At 39.1% G+C, this 23,016-nt stretch overlaps 1 protein-coding gene across 1 annotated transcript in view; it reads left to right on the top strand.

Annotated features, from left to right (window-relative positions):
* Positions 1-7,144: 7,144 nt before the first annotated feature.
* Positions 7,145-23,016, top strand: part of EGF (epidermal growth factor) — a 140,606-nt gene continuing 124,734 nt past the window's right edge. Inside the window, 1 exon segment of the mRNA XM_043972334.1 lies at positions 7,145-7,411. Coding sequence (XP_043828269.1) covers positions 7,276-7,411 — 136 coding nt within the window. The 5' untranslated portion in view covers positions 7,145-7,275.

Genomic DNA, 23,016 nt, shown 5'->3' with positions numbered 1-23,016 from the left:
GGATATAGGGGCTGTGTCACTGACTTTCTACACTGAGGCCTCTATGGCTTGTAGATTTTTCACTGCCCTGGACTTCCTGTCAGAGCGCACTGGGATCAGTGGATGTGGCCCTGGACTTCCTGTTCGAGTGCGCTGGGATCAGTAGGCCTTCTGGCACCTGTCCTGTGGGTATCCCTCCAGCTGGCAACCTGCCCTCTCAGCTGGTGCAGGTGGGTTTCGCCACTATTCTGCTGCGCCACGGGCTTGTTGTGCCAGGATCCAAGGGCCTCAGTTGCTCCCCTGTGGCCCACAGCTTCCTGCTGATTTGCCCCACCCTCTCCCGCATGCTGCACTGCAGTGAGCTGGGCCTCCCTTTTGCTGAGTGAGACCGACCTTTCCTGAAGTCTTCTAAATTATCTCTGGTTGGAAGAGTGTGTCTCTCTGTCTCTTTGCAGGTTCTGTAGTTTCAGAATCCGTTTAGAGGCTTGATTTAATGTTCTTTTTGAGGGAACAGAAGGAGAGCTCACGCTATTTGCTGGCTACTCTCTGCCATCTTGACTCTGCCCGATGTAAAAATATTTTAACTAATTTTAATCTATGGACTTTTGATTGGCTATCTGACTGCTTTCAGCTTTAGTATGGGCTGTTTAAAATTTCCCACACTGCTCCTCCCCTATTGATAAGCAAACACCTCTTTTTAAATAACAGCACAAGGATTTATTTAGATGAACAAATTTAGGGATAAAGGCAACAAAAGAAGTAGGATAACAAAATTAAAATATGACCGTTAGCTTTTTAAACTTTCTCTCCTGTGGGCATTTTCCTCTCAAATGTGGGTGTATCTGCACTTACAACCTGCCTTTTCACTGTCCGCCACACCTGTGACTTTCTTAGTGTCCTCCGCTCTCTGTCCCATCTCTCAGTCCCCTTCTCTAACTGAAAAGCCCTTTCTCAGTACTGTTGTGAACCCCCAGCGTCTCTAGCATCTCTGTACCAACCGACCTTCTTCTAGCGTCCCCCCTCACTGAAAAGTCCCCCTTCTCGTCTCCCTGAGTGTCTTTTTATTAACCTCCTCTCTCAGGTGAAACTCCAGCTGGCCCCCAGGCTGTAGCAGAGCTCTGTGCTGCACACACCAGGAGCTGGGGCCTGGGCCAAGCAAGCTCCAGCGTCCCTCTGGTTTTTCATGCACATCTCCACGGTGTGCACAGCCATGCCCAGGGCTCAGAGTTTTTTGTCTGCACAGCTTAGCCCTACTCAGAGGCCTCCCCAGCCCCACAGCTGAAATGGAGGGGGAGGGGCAGCTCTGCTCGGGGAACCTGAGGCTAATTTGAACACCTACAAAGACTTTATGGGACTATTAACTGTGTTGAATATTAAAATATAGCTTTTGTATCTGCCTGTGTCCTACAAACAGATTAGAGAAATAATGCTTAATTTCTCCTACAAAATTAATAAACAGATCAGAGAATTATAATATCTCCTAATCAGTAGAAAGAGAACATGATATCCATACCTGTCCTCCTACGAAACAGATCAGAAACAGACAGGAAAAACATCACATCAATTTAATATTTTGTCCCAAGAAGAAAGATAACACAACACGACCATGTGGAGACTCCCCTCCTCTAAGAGAGAAGCTTGGGGACTCCCCATTTCTGAGGATATATATGATTTTAGTCCACTGATTACAGGACATTGTCAGTTCCAATAGTATGATACAAAAATCAACCCGGAAGCAAAAAGCAGTTTAACAATTTCAGTTATAACAAGTATGGAGGAAATACAGAAGCATCATGATAAGACTATAGGATTCCAAAAAATGGTTTGGCAAGGATGGGGACACCCAGATGTTACTATAAGATAGGGACTTACTATCTTTTATCTGCTAGCTATCTGGGTTCAGGTTTGGAGTTCAGTTGAAGGACATTTTGCTCCTATTAACCCAGGGTTTCATAAAAAATACTTTTGGATAATAAGGTACCTCCATCAAATCCAGGTGGTCCATATATTCATTTAACATTCCCCACTTTTGGTCAAGGGGTCAATTTCAATGACCCCCATAGACCAAGGAGCTTCTGTTTGGAACCTAACTTTTACAAGAACACCATTTAATCAAGGTGAGGAGTCAGGGAGATAGGAAGACCTGAAAGTCCTGAAAAATCTGGCAAAGGCATGGAGGTTCACTGTAATGACATATGAGGGATCCCTGTCACAGGGGTACTGATACATAAATCAGAGTGGGATGACCAGGTTAAAGGTTTGCCTAGACATCTCCTCACCTTCTGGACCAGGCCCCTTCTCCCTCTGTGATTTCTTCAACCCTGTTCAGCTTGAAGCAGTTACAGAAGAAAAATCTTCACCTCCTTTTCCCTTAGATATAAAAAAGGGGAGAGATGACATGGGCTTGGAATAAATCAGAAGAAGTTTCTCCTGTGAGAAGCAAAACCAAAGATGGCCAGATAACAGGACAGGAATCAAGGGACTATTAACGTTTAGATGGACCAACTAGATATCAGGACAGACATACCTAAGGAGTATGGGGAGATAAAATTCTATAACAGGAAAGTCAATTAGATATGGCTACTACCTGACCAGAATTAGGAGACAGAGATAACCCCAAAGGTCAGGACCATCATTTCAAAAAAATCCCCCTTGACTCTCAGGAATATGACAAGCATCCAAACTCCCCACCTCATCTCCTCCTGCAAAAGGGAACTTTCCAGTTTTCAAATAGATACCCCATCTATCCTCTGTAAAAGCTATTGCCTTCCCTCTGTTCTAGGAAGAGAATATTTCTAAGCTCTCCTCCCCTAGGGGTGAAGTTTTTGACCTCCCACTAGGTCAATTTTCCTAGTGCCAAAGAACAGACCACTTTAATTCTAATTGGACTGTATGAGAGACTGTAATTCTTTAAGGGAATATCTAAGAACCTCTACAAACCTCCTGTGACAACTCTAATCAGAAAAGGATATTAATTAGTTTGTTAAACTTTGTGAATCCATTTTGGTGCAGCATAAGGATAACTGTTTTCATTTCTAAGTATTCATAAGTTAATCCTTAAATAATATGCTCTGATATTTTGTTTTTGAGGAATTTATGCCATGGTAGGGGCAGCTAGGTGAAACAGTGGAAAGGGTACTGGACCTTAAGTCAGAAAGACCCAAGCTTAAATTTGGCCTCAGACACTTAGTGATTGTGTGATCCTGGGTACTTACCATTTAACTTCTGTCTGTCTCTTTTTCTTCAGCTGTTCAACTGAGACTTTTTCTTTAATAAACATTTTAATTTCAAGTTTTGAGTCCTAAATTCTATTCCTCCTTCACTCCTTCCCATTCTCTCCCTCTCCCTGAGGCTGTAAGCAATCACATTCAATTAAGATTATAATAGTACTTACCTTCCAGGTTTATTGTGAGGATCAAATGAGATGATATTTGTAAAGCACTTAGCACAGTATCTGGCACATAGTAGGTACTTAATTAATGCTTGTTAAATAGTTGATTGGTTTTGTAGCGACCAATGGGAGACAGTGGTTTGCAATGGAAAGTGTACTATAGGGGCAGCTAGGTGGCCCAGTGGATAAAGCACTGGCCCTGGATTCAGGAGTAGCTGAGTTCAAATCCAGCCTCAGACACTTGACACTTACTAGCTGTGTGACCCTGGGCAAGTCACTTAACCCCCATTGCCCCACAAAAAAAATAAGAAAACAAACAAAAAAAGAAAGTGTACTATATTTAGAAACAGGAATCTTCAATTTGAATACTGACTTTGCTGCCTGTGTGGCCTTGGGCAATTCATTTAATGTTTCTGGGTTTCAGATTTCTCATCTATAAAATAGGTGGGCAGGACTAAATATCTTCTCATTTCCTTTCTAGATCTGCCATTCCCTGAACATACAGTAGTAAGTACCGAACAAATATTTGTTCATTGCTTTCTTTTAGTCCCAGAGACTGAAAGGAATTAGGATAAACAGGAGAGAAATATGTCAGTCTCCAAAACATTAAAAAAAAAATCCTCAATGAACAATTGTTGTTAAGCATTTTTTCAGCACTCACGATGTGCCAAGTATTGTGCTCAATGCTGGGGATCAAACTGAAAATTAAGCCACTGAATTAATGCTATTGGGAAAAGTCCTTTAAAGGGAAGGGGTTCTTATCTGCTCACAGTAATTGAGGTTTAGGCTTCCTCAGAAGCAAGAAGACATGTTTATTAGATGGCTCTGGATTTCTCGTCTTAGATTGGTGGTTCTATATTTCTATGGCTTTACTATATAAATAGCTTTTTTTGTTTTTGTTTTTGCGGGGCAATGGGGGTTAAGTGACTTGCCCAGGGTCACACAGCTAGCAAGTGTCAAGTGTCTGAGGCCGAATTTGAACTCAGGTACTCCTGAATCCAGGGCCGGTGCTTTATCCACTGCGCCATCTAGCTGCCCCTATAAATAGCTTTTTTATGTAGATAATTTGTTTTGTGGATCGTCTGAAATAGATTTTTTAAAAATCCCAAGCACCCATACAAGTAGTTCCTATGTTCATATTTTGTCCTTCCTAACCAGTGTTTGCCCAGGTTATACAAATCAATTACCACAATGAAAACTTAGGGAAAATATTAGTTCCCTCTCCCACCCTCTCAAATTCTGTCAAATACTAGAAAGTTAAATCTTATGTATGGGTTGTTTTAGATAAGGTGTTCTTTGCTCTTCTTCCTTAGTACAGATGAATCTGAGTTGGCTGTATTGTCTTGCCTTTATATGGCTATCACTGATGATTTGGGGGCACTGTGGGAAGTACTAGAAACAATTTTTTAAAAATGTCTGCTAATTTGTGAGACCTGGGCTGGTGGGTTGAGTTTTTAGTACAGATTATTTCATGAGCACTGCACTCTCAGTGATTTATGGGTGAGTCTACAAAAACAATTCAATACCCTTGTATTGCCTACCACCCTCTTCATTTTCCTTTGGCCTGAGCTTCCTGAGAGAGGGCCAGTCAGAGCCAGAGAAAACCTGCTCTGGGTAGTTATGGAAAAGTGACACATTCTTTGTGGGACAAGCAGGACACAACTGCTTACATAATTGAAAACTAGGAACATGCCAAAGGATTTCCATGACCTAGACCAGGGCCTCAGCCTCCTTTAGAAGGAAGCAGAGTTGTCATCCTTTGTGGAACTATCATTTTATGTCCATTCAGTAAGATGTCTCAGGGTAGCTTGGATGAAAGCTTCTCCTGTTGAATTTTCCATTGTATTTCAAGTCTAGGTGAAGGGATTGTTGAAACTGAATGTCACTCTACACCAGCCATGTGTAAACATGAAGAAATAGTCCCTCATCTGCTGCTGTAAGTGAAGAATAGCATAGGAAACAGCAAACAATTGTTGTTCCTGCTTGTTTTCTCTTACTGTGCCTAGTCAATCCCTGCAAAGACAACCTGGCATACAGAGGTGCTGGATTTGGGCACTTACCAAGATTTCTTGCTGTTACATTATTAGCTTTTAACATGTTCTTAAAAGTTGGTATTATAATAACAATAGAACATGCCTCATGGGTTTTCACTCTATTTTAACTTGGTTAAGCTAAAATAAAAGATGTCTGTATATTTGATATCTTCTTGTGGGAATTTCTCCCTTTGAATCATCTCTCAAGTAATTTTGTAAGGATGCTTTAGTCAGTATGGGGAGCTGCTGATGAGAAAAGGTCTCTATCAGTGAAGATGGGCACGTGCTCTACAGCTCATAAGTGGCTTGCCCAGGGTAACACAGTCAATGTCACAGGCACTGTCTGAATGTCAGCCTTCCTGATGCTGGAGGCCGCTGTAAGGCCCACAACAAGGGAAAAAGGTCGAAATGCACACAGGTGTGATCACACTGGGATTTTATTACTTTATTATTATTATTATTATTTTATTAAAATAATTATTAAAATAATGACCAAGGCATTATTTATGTATGTGATACAGGTGACAAATAGAAATAGGGACCTCTAAATCATACATAAGGATCCCAGGAGGCTTCCTATGGCCTTAGCCACAGTTTATAGATTTCTTTTCTTATTACTACATCATTGCATTAAAATCATATAGGAGTCACATTTTAATCTGGTTCCAGACTTACTCAGGAATGGTATAGGCAAGGTGTTTGCCACCTCTGGCTTACAGAGCTGGAGTCAGTGGTCCCTACAATAATGAAATCAGTGGTTCTGTTAAAAAAAAAAGATTGATGTGAACTCCTGGGGATTTGATGATGATACAAATGGCCAATTCAAATGAATGAATACAAGTTGGCAATGGTCTTGATAAGAATGAGAAGTAGCATTATACAGAGATAAGTAGCTAGTTTACCCAGGGAAGACCTGAGTTCAAGTTCTGTCTCTGGCACAAACCCTGGGCAAGACATTTAATCTATTAGTGTTCCAGGCAAATGTCTATCAACTTAGGTTGCATTATAGTCCAGGTCTGCCTACCTTAGTTTCCTTACTCCTTACACTGATTAAAAAAAAATCAACAGAGCATTACAGTCTAAGCTTAATTTTTTATTCTTGCTTTTGAGATGTTGGTGCATTATCAATCCTTAACAGCACATCGTTGAAACCCTCTCCTCCCCAAAGGCCTGCCACCTTGTTCTTATTTTATTGCTCAGAATATTACTTATGCATGGTTAGATTTCCATTCTTTTGGCCGACTTCCCCACTCTCTTGTCCTTTGGAATTGCCCGCATACATATTTGCAAACAGAGGCTTCACTGGAAGGAGGTGGAGCAAGCAGGGCTTTAAAAAGGAAAGGGGAGTCCTTCCGAGTCTGAAGAAAGAGGACTGTGCTGGGTGAGAAATACTTTCCCCGTTTCTTCCTTTAGCTTTACTGAAGTTAGAAACTTTTCATCAGTTCTTTTTTCTTCCTTCCTTCCTTCCTTTTTTCTTTTCCTTTCTTTCCTTTCTTCTCCTCTTCCTTACTTTTGTTTCCCACCTAAGCTTGCTGCAATAAAGCCAGTTCCTTGGGAACTGTGCTGCTAAACTGTGCTAAATTTGTCATTGGAGTGTCAGGTATTTCATATTGCTTTCACCCTCTTCCCACTCCAAGTGGAAGAAGCCTCTTGTTGGGGCTTCTTTAAAGAGAGAGGCAAAGGAGTATCAGAATAGACCTTCGATTTACAGCAGAAAAGTTAGAGGTGGGATGAGTGGGAAAGAAATGATGATACAAGGCTGTAGGCAAAGAAGCCCGAGAAACACTTTGGAGGGGTACCTATTTCCGTTGCTCTCGCTATGTAACTGAGCCCAGCCAAGTTGCTCTCGGTTGCCAATTTAGAGACCTGACTATGGTGTGGCTGCTCTTCCTGGCTTGGTCAGTGGGCTTTGCGGTTAGCCTGGCCAGTTTCCCGGCCCCGCAGCTTCGGGAGAACGCGAACTGCCTTCTACGCTCTACAGAGGGGAATAGGCGTGTAACTTGTGCCGGTAAGTACAGAGGCAGAACTTCCTTCTTGTTTCTCTGAAGACTCGCCGGTTCTTTCTTGTTCCTTCTCTGTTTAAGTCTGTATGTTTGCTGATCTTTTTTTGGGGGGGAGGGAAGAGGGAGAAAAGAACGGAAGCTTCGTTTGTCGCCTTCTATCCATCCATTCTGCTACCAGTTATTAAAGTAACATGGAATCGATGCGAGTTTCTTAAATTGTTCTCTCACCTGTGTGTATTTGAAGGGATTTAAACCGAATTTGCCGGGGAGTGCACGTGTTTTCACAGCAAAATCATTCTGTCTTACATTATGGGTCCTATCAGGAGTAATGACACTTTTAATTTACTGCTCTATGTTGGGAACTGAGGAAGCAGACTGCCTCCTCTGTCCCCTACAGCCTGAAAAGGCACCTTAAACAGTGGTTGTTACCAAAGGGGGAAATCCCTCCCTCCTGCACCTCCCTGCAAACAGAGGTAGGGTGTGAAAATCAGTGAATGGGGAGTGGGAAAGGCCATGGATGGCACACTAAAATCCAATTTTGGAAGAGAATCCCAGGTCCAGGGAATAATCATTTGCTTGTATATTGGCCTTCTCTTGTATATTGGCCTCCTCTGCCTTTAGCCTTGGTGGGAATCCAAATTTTTATTAACAGGTGCCTTGTGGGGAGCATAAGCGCTGCCAAGGAGTGCAACTTTGTAAACAAACACAAAATCTGCTTTCTAAATGCCCTGTTAAGACAAGAGGAAACAGAAAGTGCAACAGATGCCAATAAACTGACCTTCCTAAGGATTTTGCTCAATAAATTCCTATCAGGTTTAAAGAACCTTTTTTTTTTTCCTGGGAGATTGGGATGAATGGGGAAGGGGCCAAATTAGAATTGTTTGACAGTGACTTCAAGCCACTGCTTTCCTTTACACAGAGAAATTCCAGATGGACATATACTTATATTTAAAGTCTGAAACCCTCTCCCTCTCTCCTTTAATCCCTGGGTGGGTCTCCAATCTGTTGCTTAGTATAAGGCATCCATTTCAATTCATGGGAGGGAACATTCCCTTCTCTTCCCTAGGATTGCTGTCCGAGAAACTGTGTGGAGTGGAGGACAGAATGGGGAAAGCAGTGGAGGGAAAACAAGGAAGAGACTTAAGCCAGCCAGACAAAAACTTTCCACTTTTATTGGCCCACTGACCAAGACCTAGGATGGGAAGGGGGACTCACTGTAACCCCTTGTCAGAAGCTAGTGGGATGCATTTATCAATTATTATTCGGTGTGATATTTAAGCAAGGAGTTTAGAATCCTCCCCCAAAGCCTCTAGGCATCCAAGAAAGGGAATAATGTAGTAGCAACAACTTTTTTTACCCCTAGGCAGGGGAACAGAAGTGACAGTTAGCCAAACAACATGGGGCGTGACATTTTGGATTCAGCCACATTGAATCATAGATCTAGAACCAGAAGGTATCTTAGATTCCACCTTCTTATTTTACAGGTGAGAAAACTAAGGTACAGGAAGGGTAACTGAGGCCCCTAGAAATCAGCCTTTCCAACCCCCTTATTTGGCAGATGAAGATACTGAGGCACAGAAAAGTTAAATAAAGATCAGAAAGGATATTGAGACCCATGTAGGTTAAGTAACTTGCCTAAGGTCACTCAGGCAGTAATTTGTGAAAGAGTGGGCATTTGAACTCAGGTCCTCTGATTCCCAAGTTCAGCTTTCTTTCCACAGCTCTGAAGCTCAGGTAATGGAAAGGAGATGGATAAGAAATTAGACCTGTATATATTATATATATTATTGAAATGACAAGCAGGATGTTTTCAGAAAGGCCTAGAAGGATTTATATGAACTGATGTATAGTGAAGTAAGCAGAACCAGGAGAACATTGTGCACAGTGACAGCAATATTGTTTGATGAAGAACTGTGAATCACTTAACTATTCTCAGCAATACAATGATCCAAGACAATCCCAAAGGACTAATGATGAAATATACTATCCACCTCCAAAGAAAGAACTTTTCTTTCATTTTTTTCTTTTATTTGAGTTTTCTCGTACAAAATGACTACTATGGCAATGTTTTACATAATTGCACATATATAACCTATATCTGATTGCTTACAGTCTCAGGGCAGGGGGAGGGAATGGGAGGGAGGGAAGGAGAGATAGAAGGATAGAGTTTGGAACTCAAAACTTTAAATAAAAATGTTTAAAATTAAAAAAAAAAAGCACTAACTATGTTCCAAAAAAAAAAAAAAGAAAGAGAAATTAGACCTATGGCGGCCTCCATAAGGTAGGTAGACATCCAGCTAACCAGCTGTAGAAACATTTCTGAAGACCCAACCCGTCTCTTCAATAGGGAGGATAAAGGCTCTGTTTGCACTACTAAGACAGGCTCTTGGGAGTGACTTGGGATCTAAGGGTGACACCTAACCTTTGAGATGAGCCTGGAATAGAGGGGATGCCCAGCCGTTCCTGCTGTGTTTGTGCTAAAGGTCCTTCCCCTCCCTACAATGGCTGCCACTCTTGATAAATGCCTGGATACTATGATGGTGGAGTTGGACCATGTGGTGCCTTATTGGCACAGAGCTGGGTGAGTGGTATGTCCGGATGCCACTTCATGACTTTGTCTCTTTGCTACCTCATTCCTTTAAGGTCACCAGTTTAAACCCTTCACTTTACACTTGCCCATCTCGAGTTAGCTGATAAATGCCTGGGGTCACACCCTGCCATTTTAGACTATAGTATTCCTTTCCCCTTTCCAGTGGATTTATGGCTGCTGATTCTTTTTAAAAATTCTGCCCGCTATGCATCTATCCTGGAATTGAAAGTGTTTCCTAAGAACCTCCTGGGACCCAACAGAAAGAATACTTTGTTGTCTGAAAAGAGCTGGTTAAACTGGTCCAATGCCTTAGTCAAATGCCAAGGCAGGTATGATTAAAAATAGGATTGGAGAGTAATGTTCTATTTTGAGTCAGTTGGATAAGGGTATTAACACTGGTTTGATCCAAAGTGCAGAAAACTTTTGGCAACTAACTTTTTTTGGGCAACTAACTTTTAAAAAAAATGTATTATTTATTTATTTTGCAGGGCAATGAGGGCCAAGTGACTTGCCCAGGGTCACACAGCTAGTAAGTGTCAAGTATCTGAAGCCGGACTTGAACTCAGGTCTATCCACTGCACCACTTAGCTGCCCCCAGCAACTAACTTTTAAACCTCTCTGCCTTGGGGAGAAAAATCTCCTGAGGAAAGAATTGTTCCTGATGGATGTCTATACCTATTTTAGTGAGGGAGAAATGAATGCTCACAGCTGATCCTGAAATAAAGTTGCTAAAGAAATGCATGGATGGCAAAAGAGAGTAGGGAATAGAACTTTTAGCTGTAAACTATGAACATTCTGACCTTTAAACACTGGCTGGGGCTTAGTCAGCTTCCAGGCTGGTGAAGTTACCCAAGCATTGTGATGCTAAACCCTATTTGGTATATCACTGAGAATGAGAGGGGGTAGTGACTGAAAGGAAACTGGGACAATGATTTCTTAATAATACAGAATAGGAATAAAAGAATGTAAAAGCTACTAAATGTTATTAATTGCCTCCCCCCCAAAATTTGGCTTGGTTTCTTTGGCATAATCAAACCTGTTTTTCCCCCTTAGTCACTACTTTATTTTTAAAAAACATTTAAAAATTTTGAGTTTCAAATTAAAATCTTCCCTCTACCCTCCTCCCTGAGGCAGTCAGCAATCAGATATAGGTGATACATGTGCAATGATGTAAAATATTTTCATATTAGTCATTTTGTATAAGAAGACTCAAATAAAAGAAAAAAAAGAAAGAAAGAAAAATAGCATGTTCCTGCCTGTATTCAATCAATATCACTCCTTTCTCCGAAGGTAGATATTATACTTAGTCCTTTAGGATTGTCTTGTATCATTGTATTGCTGAGAAGAGCTAAGTCATTCACAGTTCTTCATCGAACAATATTGCTGTTACTGTGTACAATGTTCTCTTGCTTCTGTTCACTTCACTACACATTAGTTCATGTAAGTCTTTCCACGCCTTTCTGAAATCATTCTGCTTGTTGTTTCTTATAGCACAATAATATTCCATCACCATCACATACCACAGCTTGTTTAGCCATTCCCCAATTTCTGGGCATCCCTTTGATTTCCAATTCTTAGCCACCACAAAAGAGCTGATATAAATCTTTTGTACAAATGGGTCCTTTCTCCCCCTTTTTTGGATGTCTTTGGGGGTAAAACCTAACAGTGGTATTGCTGGATCAAAGGGTTGTGTAGCCCTTTGGGCACAGTTCCAAATTGCTCTCCAGAATGGTTTAAACCTATTATTTTCAAAACAACATTAGGTGCTATGTGAAAATATAGTATTGAAACTGACAACACTTAAAAAAACTTAATTACTCATATAACTTTGACAAAAGAAGCAGATTTGGGGAGTGTCCTAGTAGGACTCCAGCATTAATAAAATGCCATTCACTAATGCAAATGAAGTCTGTTGGTAAGGGCTCTTAATAATTTTACCTGTATCCCCTCCATGCCTTGAAAATGGTGGTACATATTTTAAGGGAACAGGGAGAGACCTCTTTCAGCTTCCAGGGTCACTTTTGCATCTAGTTTTTCAGGTTCAACAACAATAACACTTATTAGATGTCTACTATGCCCAAGTCTCCATGTGAAGTATTGAGAATTCAAAATTGAAATAATACATTCTCTGACCTCTAAGAGCCCACAATCCAATGGAGAGAAGACATAGGTAATGGTGAAGAGGCCAGGAGAGAGTTCTAAATGAAATACTAGGAGAAAGCTGAAGTTGCCTGTAGCAACTTGAGAAAACATACTGTAATGCAAAGAACACAGAAGCTGCAGCACTCAAGAGATGGAGGTTGAAATCTTGGCTTTGCCACTTAGCTACACACAAGTGATTTAACTTCTGTAGTCCTCAGTTTACTCATTAGCAAAACGAAGATAACATTGATGAGGATGAGGATTGATCGATGATGAGGCTCGATTGATGAGGATGAGGATTGATTGATGAAACTTTGCTGGGCTATTGTGAAGAAAGTTCTTTGTCACGTATAAGGTACTCCATAAATGTTATCTATTACTATTATAATAATCAACCTCGTGGATTTATTTATTATTTCTCATGTGTTTATTGTAAGGAAATCTCTTTTTAAAGTACTATATAAATGTAGTTTACTATAAAAAAAAAGATGAGAAGGATGCTATCAGAAAAACCTGGAAAGACTTACATGAGCTGATGCAAAGGGAAATGTACTGTATACAAAATAACAGCAATATTGTAAGATGATCTGCTGTGAATGACTTAGTTATTCTCAGCAATACAATGATCCAAGACAACTCTGAAAGACTTATGAAAAATGCAGTCCCTCTACAGAGAAAGAACTGATGGTATCTGAATTGAAGCATAATTTTTTTGTTAGTTCCTTTATCTGAAGTTTTGTTTTTGTCTGTTTTCTTTCACAACCTGGTTAATGTGGAAATGTTTTGCATGATTATACATATATAACTTACATTGAATTGCTTGGGTTCTTGAGGGGGGGTGGGGAGGAAGAAAATTTGGAACACAAAGTTTTTAAAAATTGATGTTAAAATTTGTTTTTACATGTAATTTGGGAAAATAAAAAAATTCTAAATAGAAACAAAAACAAACAAACAACTAACTAACTAAATAAAAGAAGATAACATTCATTGTATACCTAACAAGGCTATTTTGAGGAAGGAGCTTTGTAAATTTTCAATAACTATAATAATAATAATAATAATAGATAATAACAACAATAATAAGTAATAATAGTAATTTTTTGAAGACTCTGCCAGAGGAATGCACACATTGTGACAGGCCCTATCAAGTTGGCAAGTGTTTGAATACCGACCTAGTTATGGACAATGTGTCTGTTGTTTGAGGACCAGCTTGGTTAAGACTCATCACCAAATTGATCATAAGGTGATGAATTTTATGGTCTTAATGAATTAGGGTTTCTTAAACTCCTATTATGTGTTAGGGGCTATCCTGGGTTCTGGAGATATAAATACAAAGAATGAAACAACAAATTCTCAAGCAATCTATATGTAGATTTATATTCTTCTACTAAGTGATTTTTGTTGTTCAGTAGTCTTTAGTCCCATCCAACTTTTCATAACCCCATCTGGGATTTTCTTGGTAAAGATAACGGCATGTTTTGCTATTTCCTTCTCCAGCTCATTTTCTAGATGAGGAAACTGAGGCAAACAGAGTGAAGTGACTTGCCCAGGGTCACACAGATAATCTGAGGCTAGATTTGAATTCAGAAGGATGAGTCTTATTGATTCCAGGCCAGGTAGCCTGGTGTTCTATCTGCAGTGCCATTATTTTTTTTTTTTTTTTTTTTTTTTTTTTAGTGAGGCAATTGGGGTTAAGTGACTTGCCCAGGGTCACACAGCTAGTAAGTGTTAAGTGTCTGAGGCCGGATTTGAACCCAGGTACTCCTGACTCCAGGGCCGGTGCTCTATCCACTGCGCCACCTAGCTGCCCCAGTGCCATTATTTTTTAAATAGTATTTTGGTTTTTTCCAATTACATGTACTTTAAAACATTTTTGAGTTCCAAATTATCTCCTTTTCTCTCTTTCTCACTACCCCCTTCCTGATAGCAATTTAATATAGGTTATGTATGTGCAATCACGTAAACCATATTTCCATATTAGTCATGTTGTGAAAGAAGAAATAGGCCAAAAGAAAAGAACCATGAAAAAATAAAGTGAAGTTTGTATGCTTCAATCTGCATTCAGACTCCATCAGTTCTTTCTCGGGATGTGAATAGCATTTTCCACCATAAGTCCTTTGGAATTGTCTTGGATCATTGTAGTGCTAAGAAGAGCTAAACCATTCATAACTGATCTTCATACTGCTGATACTATTTATAATGTTCTGGTTCTGCTCACTTTGCACCAGTCTATGTAGGTCTTTCTGCTTATCATTTCTTATAGCACAATAGTATTCCATTACATTTACGTACCACAATTTGTTCAGATATTCCCCAATTGATGGACATCCTCTCAATTACAAAGAGAGCTGCTAAAAAAACAACAATGAAACAACCCCCCCCCCCCGCCCAAAGAGAGATGCTATAAGTATTTTTGTATATGTAGGTCCTCTCCTCCCCTTTTTATCTCTTTTGGATACAGAACCTAGTATTGGTATTGCTGGATCAAAGGGTATTCAATTTGTTTGCCCTTTGGGCATAGTTCCAAAATGCTCTCCAGAATGGTTGGATCAGTTCCCAACTCCACCTATAGTGAATGAGTCCCAATTTTCCCACGTCCCCTCCAACATTGGTCAGTTCACAACTCCACCAAAAATGCATTAGTGTCCCAATTTTCCCACATCCCCTCCAACATTAATCATTTTCTGTTATTTTAGCCAATCTGATAGGTGTAAAATGGCACCTCAGAGTTGTTTTAATTTGCATTTCTCTAATCAATAGTGATTTAGAGCACTTTTTTCATATGACTATAGATACCTTCATCTGAAAACTGCCTATTCATATCCTCTGAGAAATGACTTGTATTCTTATAAATTTGACTAGTTCTCTATATATTTATGAAATGAGGCCTTTATCAGAGGCATTTGCTGTAAAAATGGTTTCCCAGCTTTCTGCTTTCCTTCTAACCTTGCTTACATTGCTTTTCTTTGTACAGCTCCTTTTTAATTTGAAGTAATCAAAATTATCCATTTTATATTTCATAATTCTCTCTATCTCTTGTTTGCAATAAATTCCTCCCTTCTCTATAGACCTAATATATAAACTATTTCTTGCTCTCCTAATTTGCTTATTATGGTATCACCTTTTCTGTCTAAATCAGGTACCTATTTTGGCTTTATTTTGGTACATGGTATAAATGTTGGTCTATATCTATTTTCTGCCATATTGTTTTCCAGTTTTCCCAGAAGTTTTTGTCAAATATTCTTATCCCAGAAGCTGGGAGTTTGGGGTTTATCAAACACTAGGTTACTATGGGTATTTACTACTGTGTCTTGTGTACTTAATCTATTCCACTGATCCACCACTCTATTCCTTAGCCAGTACTAGATGGTTGCTGCTTTATAATATAGTTTGAGATCTGGTATTTCTAGGTCATCTTCCTTTTCATTTTTATTAATTCCTAAGAAGAATTATTATTAATAAACAATGATTTTGGGAGATCTAGGGTTTCCCCTTTTTCTGGAGTCTCTTGAAGGACATTGAATTACTTCTCAATCTTTGTCAGAACTCATCCAACCTTATGAGGAATCTCTAAACTCAGGTGAATTCCACTCAGTCAAGCTTGGGTAGAGATAGATGCTTTTGTCTAGATTGTCCAAGGCTGGGGGTGGTCTGGTTATAGAGATAGTCTCTTTGTCCAAGACTGACAAGATGTCTCTCTCAGCCCCTCATTTGAGTGAGCTCACTTCTCTTTGTAAAGTCAGAGTTTGTTTGATCAGAGTTGATTGCCACCTGCAGGAATATCCCTCTTCCAAGGTCATATATGCCATGAGCCCACTACCATGATTGTCTTTGGCATTTGAGAGTGCCACTGAGGGGGCAGCTAGGTGTTGCAGTAGATAAAGCACCGGCCCTGGATTCAGGAGGACCTGAGTTCAAATCTGGCCTCAGACACTTGACACTTACTAGCTGTGTGACCTTGGACAAATCACTTAACCTTTGTTGCACCGCAGAGAGAGAGAGAGAGAGAGAGAGAGAGAGAGAGAATGCCACTTACCTTTTATTAAAAATGCTAGTATTAATAAAATTATGTCTCTCAAACTTAAAATGCCATATTGCCTTGATATTCTTTACCATTTGTCCTTTCTGATCAATTTTGTTGTTATTTTTTCTAGTTCTATAAAATAATTTATGAGTAGTTTGATTGGTATGGCACTGAAAAAGTAAATTAATTTAGGCAAAATTGTCATTTTTATTATATTGGCTCATCTTGCCCATAAGCGAGTGATATTTTTCCAATTGTTTAGCTCTGATTTTATTCATGTGAAAAATCTTTTGTAATTATGTTCATATAGTTCCTGGGGTAGACTCCCAAGTATTTTATATTATCTACAGTTATTTAAATTTAAATTTAAATTTCTTTTTGTCTGAGGCCGGATTTGAACTCAGGTCCTCCTGAATCCCCAGGGCTGGTGCTTTATCCACTGTGCCACCTAGCTGCCACTATCTTGTAACGATTGGAATGACGCCACCTGCTGGATACTTACTGTAGAAGAGTTCTGCCCATGAAGGGAAGGTCTTTGAGGGCAAGACCAGGAGTCAGGAAGTGACGCGGGCTAGTGGGAGGAGGAAGGAAGAGACTGGCGCTCAGTCTCGCGCTCTTGCCTTTGGACTCTGGTGGAGAGCGGAGCTAGAAATGTGCTCTCCCTTTAATAGATAGGAATCTAGGCCTTTCTCTCTCTCTTTACCAAATTCTTCTTTTCCTTAATAAATGCTTAAAAGCCTAACTCTTGCTAAAGCTTATAATTTATTGGCGACCACTCATTAGATATTTTAGACAGTTTAGCTAGAATTTTAGCCCTTAACAGATGGCTGACCACGAAGAGGAAAGCTAACCCTCAGTCTTCTTCTGATCTGCTGGTTGGGTAAGAAATTTCCCCTCCCTCTCCCTTTAACTGCTAAGTACTGGTGTACTGGCTGTGTTTTCCTTTGAATTTTTTCGAATGGACCTTTTAAACTCCCTAATTATCCTATTTTTGATTTTGGTCTGTTTAACCAGACAAATGGGAGATAAGATCATGTTAATGCTTTGTTTTTGTGGATTTTCTATTTTTCTTTTTATTTTTGTTAAAAGAGCCAGTAACTTACTCACAGGAGGAAATATCTCTCCCTCTCCCAACCATGCTTTTTCAGAGAAACCTGAAGAGATTCCCGCAGCTTTTCCCAGTTCTAACAGTAATTGTTGCTTTAATTTTGCATGCCTGGAGGCAATGACCCACCCTCTAGAAGCTTTTAATCCCCTAGCACCTGGAGGCAAGGTGGGGGAAGAGGAATCCAGGCCTGAGTTCAAAATCAAGTGTGATTCAAATTGTGCTGGTCCCTCCCCTCCTCTCCAGACCCCACCCTCTACTCCTCCTATGGCCAAGCCCATAGCTTCCCCTGCCTGGGAAGTCCAGAGATCTGATGCGCATGCTCAACTTTTTCTACCTGCATTTGCAGCTTCAGGCTCAGCCCTTCCCTGGTCTGGCTGTGCTTTTGAGACAATCTTAGAAAACTCTTTAAATTCCAGATATACTCGTTTTGTTCATAATTTTGCTAACCTGCTTTTGTCTTTAATTAGTAATCTTATAAAGCATTTGTATGGTGGAAAGACTGACAGACAATATAGAGGGGTTAAAGAAGAAAAACTTAAGCTGAATAAGAATGACAATCAACATAGTTCAAGACTCTGCCTCTTTTGCCATGGAAGGGTATATATTTTACAGAAATGTAGAAGTAAGCAGCAAGGTATTGATATGAGTATTGGGGATTTTAGATATCGGAATCAAAGGTGTTCTGAATTCACTCAGAGTATTAATATCAGTTCAGAGGTTACATAGGATTTCTATGCTATTACATATACATTTTGAAATTAATGGTATGGGTTTATTTTCATAGAGATTTTCATGCTTTTGAGATTGTGTTTTATATTTAGTTTTTAAAACAAGGAGAATATTTGTAAAAGCTTTTTATAGTCATGTGATCAAGTTTATATTTTATAATACTCTTATTAATATTAAGTTCACATTCATTTAGACTTCCTTAGTTTGAATTTCATTGTCTTTTATTGTTCCATGTGTATTTTCTTCTATTCATTTGTCTATCTAATTTTGAAACATTGCAAGATGGTTTTGATTTTATTATACAATGTTAATTCTAGGAGTATTGTGCTCCCATATTCTGAGTTGTTTGTTTTTGTTATTTTTTCTCAACTGATTATTTGATCAAACTCTTTAAAGCATTTCCGTGGCAAATTGGTTGCCATGGCAAGTGTAAATTGATTCTAGAAGTATTATTTTTGATAAGCATATTCCCAAAAAAAAAAAAAAGAGGGGAACATTTGTAAAAGTTTTCTATTTTCAAAAAAAAAAAAGTTCTTTGAGATTCTGTTGTGCTTTAACTTGTATTTAAGTATATTCTGATTTTTCACAAAAGTAATTATATACTAAGTAAAAAAAAGGGTATTATTTGAAATTGTTGCATAATTATATATTATATTTTGAGTCAAGATGTATTCACATTTTTTGCAATCATTTATTATCCTCAATTTTAAATCCATATGAGACTTGGATTATGGGAACTTATCATTTAAGACATTAATTGCCTTTATTCTGAGTTATCAGATGCCAGTTGGCCAAGATGCCATCCAATCACAAGAGGAATACATGCAAGAGCAGACACTGAACTGTCACATGAGGGGAGACATGCATGAAGTCAAGGTATGGCCGAGGGAACGGCTTTTGACAAATGTTGAGGTTGGATTCTCTTGGTTTAATATTTTATTCTCTTTTTCCCCACAATATTGTACAGATGGCTGGAAGTATTCATCCCACCCATCTCACTTCTACACCTGGCTTCTATGCTCCCTCCTATATGCCTGATGCCATGGACATCTCAATCCCATGCATCTGATTAAGTCTGACTCAGTTTCTTCCAATATGTTCGGTGGCATGGACATATATTCCATCCACCTATTTTAAGCCTGGCATACTGTATGGGCAGTACATATTGCTCAAGTGTGGGAATGCTCATATCCCATCATTTCTCTGTTCTTTTATGGTAACCCCCATAATTATCTCAGGTGTCATGATAAATAACAGTGTTGAATTTGGTCTTGACACCTGTTACCAATTATATTAGATTTTCTAATTTCTCATAATGGCATGAGGATAATTAGGCAGATGATGCAAAAAGTGATGAAACAAAGATAAAAATTATTTTTAAAAATTAATATCGCAGCAATTGTCTTCTCAAATACCCTCCATAAGGGGGGACTATAGTATTTTATAATTTTAAAGAATGGTTCAATTTTTGTTTTATTATATGTTTCATGTGTAACAACTAAGATTCTGAATTCCCTTAGACATGTTTTTGAGAACTTTCATTGTTTGATTTGATTATTGACAAAGCTATTTTAAAGTTGTGTTAAGCTCAATTTTGTAGGAAATTTCCTGGCTGATTACCAGTATCCACACATCAACCCCTGAAAAGACTTCCATTCCATGACTACACCTAGAGGACATCTGAGAAAAGACTTTCAGAGACTTTAAATGAACAGTTTTGATTTGTTTTTGTTGGGTTTTTTTCTCTTTCTGTTATAATATACACCATCTGTAACATGTATTCTCTGCAGAGGCCCTCCCTTTGCAAGACTAATGTCAAAGCGTCGGTTCATGAGGACAAAAAATCGCCCCTCTGGACAAAACTTTCCTCTCTTCCTTTTCTATATTGTTGTTCACATATTATTAGTTAGCAATAGTTATTATATTGTTTTTACTGTTCCGTCAAGGAAACATTTTGTTTCTTGAGGAACAACAGGGGGGACTGTAACGATTGGAATGACGCCACCTGCTGGATACTTACTGTAGAAGAGTTCTGCCCATGAAGGGAAGGTCTTTGAGGGCAAGACCAGGAGTCAGGAAGTGACGCGGGCTAGTGGGAGGAGGAAGGAAGAGACTGGCGCTCAGTCTCGCGCTCTTGCCTTTGGACTCTGGTGGAGAGCGGAGCTAGAAATGTGCTCTCCCTTTAATAGATAGGAATCTAGGCCTTTCTCTCTCTCTTTACCAAATTCTTCTTTTCCTTAATAAATGCTTAAAAGCCTAACTCTTGCTAAAGCTTATAATTTATTGGCGACCACTCATTAGATATTTTAGACAGTTTAGCTAGAATTTTAGCCCTTAACAATCTATAGTTATTTTAAATGGAATTTCTCTTTCTATCTCTTGCTCCTGGGTTTGTTGGCAATATATAGAAATATTAATGATTTAGATGGGTTTATTTTATATCCCTCAACTTTGCTAAAGTTAATTATTTCAAGTAGTTTTTTAGTTAATTCTCTAAGAATACCATCATGCCATCTGCAAAGAATGATAGGTTTCTCCCCCCCATTGCCTATTCTAACTCCTTCACTTTCTTTTTCTTATTGTTATAGCTAACATTTCTAGCACAATATTGAATCTTAGTGGTGACAATGGGCATTCTTGCTTCACCCCTGATCTTATTGGGAAGTCTTCTCACTTATCTTCCTCACAGGTAATGCTTTCTAATGGTTTTAGATAGATACTACTTATCATTTTAAGGTAAGCTCCACTTATTTGTATGCTCTCTAGCATTTGTGTGTGTGTGTGTGTGTGTGTGTGTGTGTGTGTGTGTGTGAGGCAATTGGGGTTAAGTGACTTGCCCAGGGTCACACAGCCAGTAAGTGTTAAGTGTCCGAGGCCAGATTTGAACTCAGGTCCTCCTGACTCCAGGGCTGGTGCTCTTTTTCCACTGCGCCATTTAGCTGTCCCTCTCTAGCATTTTTAATAGGAATAGATGCTGTATTTTCTCAAAAGCTTTTTTTGCATCTATTGAGATAATCATATGGTTTCTGTTGGTTTTGTTATTGATATGGTCAATTTTACTGATAGTTTCCCCTGATGTACTGGTATAAATCCCACCTGGTCATAGTGTATGATCCTTGTGACGTATTGCTGCAATTTTATTCCTAGAATTTTTTTGCATAACTATTCATTAGGGAAATTGGTCTTACAGTTTTCTTTTTTCTGTTTTAGCTTTTCTTGGTTAGGGTATAAGTGCCATCTTTGGTTCATAAGAGGAATTTGGTAAGACTTTTTCTTTGCCTATTTTTCAAAATAGTTTATATAGTATTGTGATTAACTGTATTTTAAAAACATTTTGTAGAATTCCTTCTGGGTCTGGGGATTTTTTTCTTAGGGAATTCACTGATGTCTTATTCAATTTCTTTTTCTGAGATGGGGATTTGTAAGTATTCTATTTTCTCTTTTGTTAATCTGGGCAATTTGTATTTTCTTTTCTTTTCTTTCTTTTTTTTTTGGGGGGGGCAGGGCAATGGGGGTTAAGTGACTTGCCCAGGGTCACACAGCTAGTAAGTGTCAAGTGTCTGATGTCAGACTTGAACTCAGGTCCTCCTGAATCCAGGGGAAGTGCTTTATCCACTACTCCGCGTAGTTGCCCCCTCAATTTGCATTTTCATAAATATCCATCTATTTCACTTAGATTATCAGATTTATTGGCATATAATTGGGCAAAGTATTTCCTAATGATTCCTTTAATTTCTTCTTCATTGGTGGTGAATTCACCCTTTTCATTTTCAGTACTGGAAATCTGTTTTTCTCCTTTCTTTTTTAAAAATCAAATTAACCAATGGTTTATCTATTTTATTATTCCCCCCCAATAAAACCAACTCCTACTTTAATTTATTAGCTCAGTAGTTCAAGTGTCATAAGCATAAACATAGACATAAAAACAAAATGGTTTCTGCCCTCAGGAAATTTAGATTTATAGCCCTGGAGATTCTTCCAGATTGTTAAGGTTGATCCTCAGCAACTAATGAACCAGGAGTAAGATGTACTATTATATAATAACAATACCAATGTAATATTATATAATACCAGTATATGCCATTTGTTGTTGTTGTTTCAGTTGTATTTGACTCTTTGTGGACCTGTTTAGGGTTTTCTTGGCAAAAGATAATGGAGTTGAGGGCAGCTTGGTGGTGCAGTGGATAAAGCACCAGCCTTGTATTCTGGAGGACCTGAGTTCAAATCCGGCCTCAGACACTTGATACTTACTAACTGTGTGACTATGGGCAAGTTACTTAACCCTCATTGCCCTGCAAAAAAAAAAAAAGAAGAAAGAAAGAAAAAAAAGATACTGGAGTGGTTTGCCATTTTCTTCTCCAGCTCATATTATAGATGAGGAAGCTGACCTGTCCAGGGTCACATAGCTAGTAAGTATCTGAGGCCAAATTTAAACTTATGAAGATGAGTCTTCCAAACACCTATTTACAGTCAAGTTTTCATGAAATTATTTGGGGACTGATACAGTCTGTGGATTTTTCAGACCCATACTTCCCTTGCCTGCTAGACTTTTGGTCCTTTCATTGCTTACCTGCACCTCAGCAGAGGATAGTCAATGAAAATCAAATTAGTCAATTGAAGTGCTCTGTGTAGATCTGATGAAAGCTGTGGTCAGAGAGGAGTGAGAAATCACTGGTACAAATGAACTTTTGGGATAATCAGTAATTCTCAAGCACTTATGGCTGCAATGAGGAAAGCCCTGCTAGCCATAATGGGTCTTAGAAAATTGATCTTGTTGTTTGTCCTTGGTTCCCAAAGAAGACCACGACATTGGGGTAATGTCATGAGTTGCACTGAATTGGATTTAAGTGAGGGAGGGCTATGAAAAGTCATCAACCTCACTCTCGCCTCCAGAGCCACCTGCATCCAGTGGCAAGATATATATCAGGAAGACTGGAGGATGGCCCCAGATGTCTAAGGCAATTGGGGTTAAGTTACTTGCCCACAGTCACACAGCTAGTAAGTGTCTGAGGTGAAA

This window comes from Dromiciops gliroides, chromosome 6 (assembly GCF_019393635.1).
Source record: "Dromiciops gliroides isolate mDroGli1 chromosome 6, mDroGli1.pri, whole genome shotgun sequence".
NCBI lineage: Eukaryota > Metazoa > Chordata > Mammalia > Microbiotheria > Microbiotheriidae > Dromiciops > Dromiciops gliroides.
The sequence above is the reverse complement of the archived record's forward strand: the minus strand, read 5'-3'. Positions and strand labels throughout refer to the sequence as shown.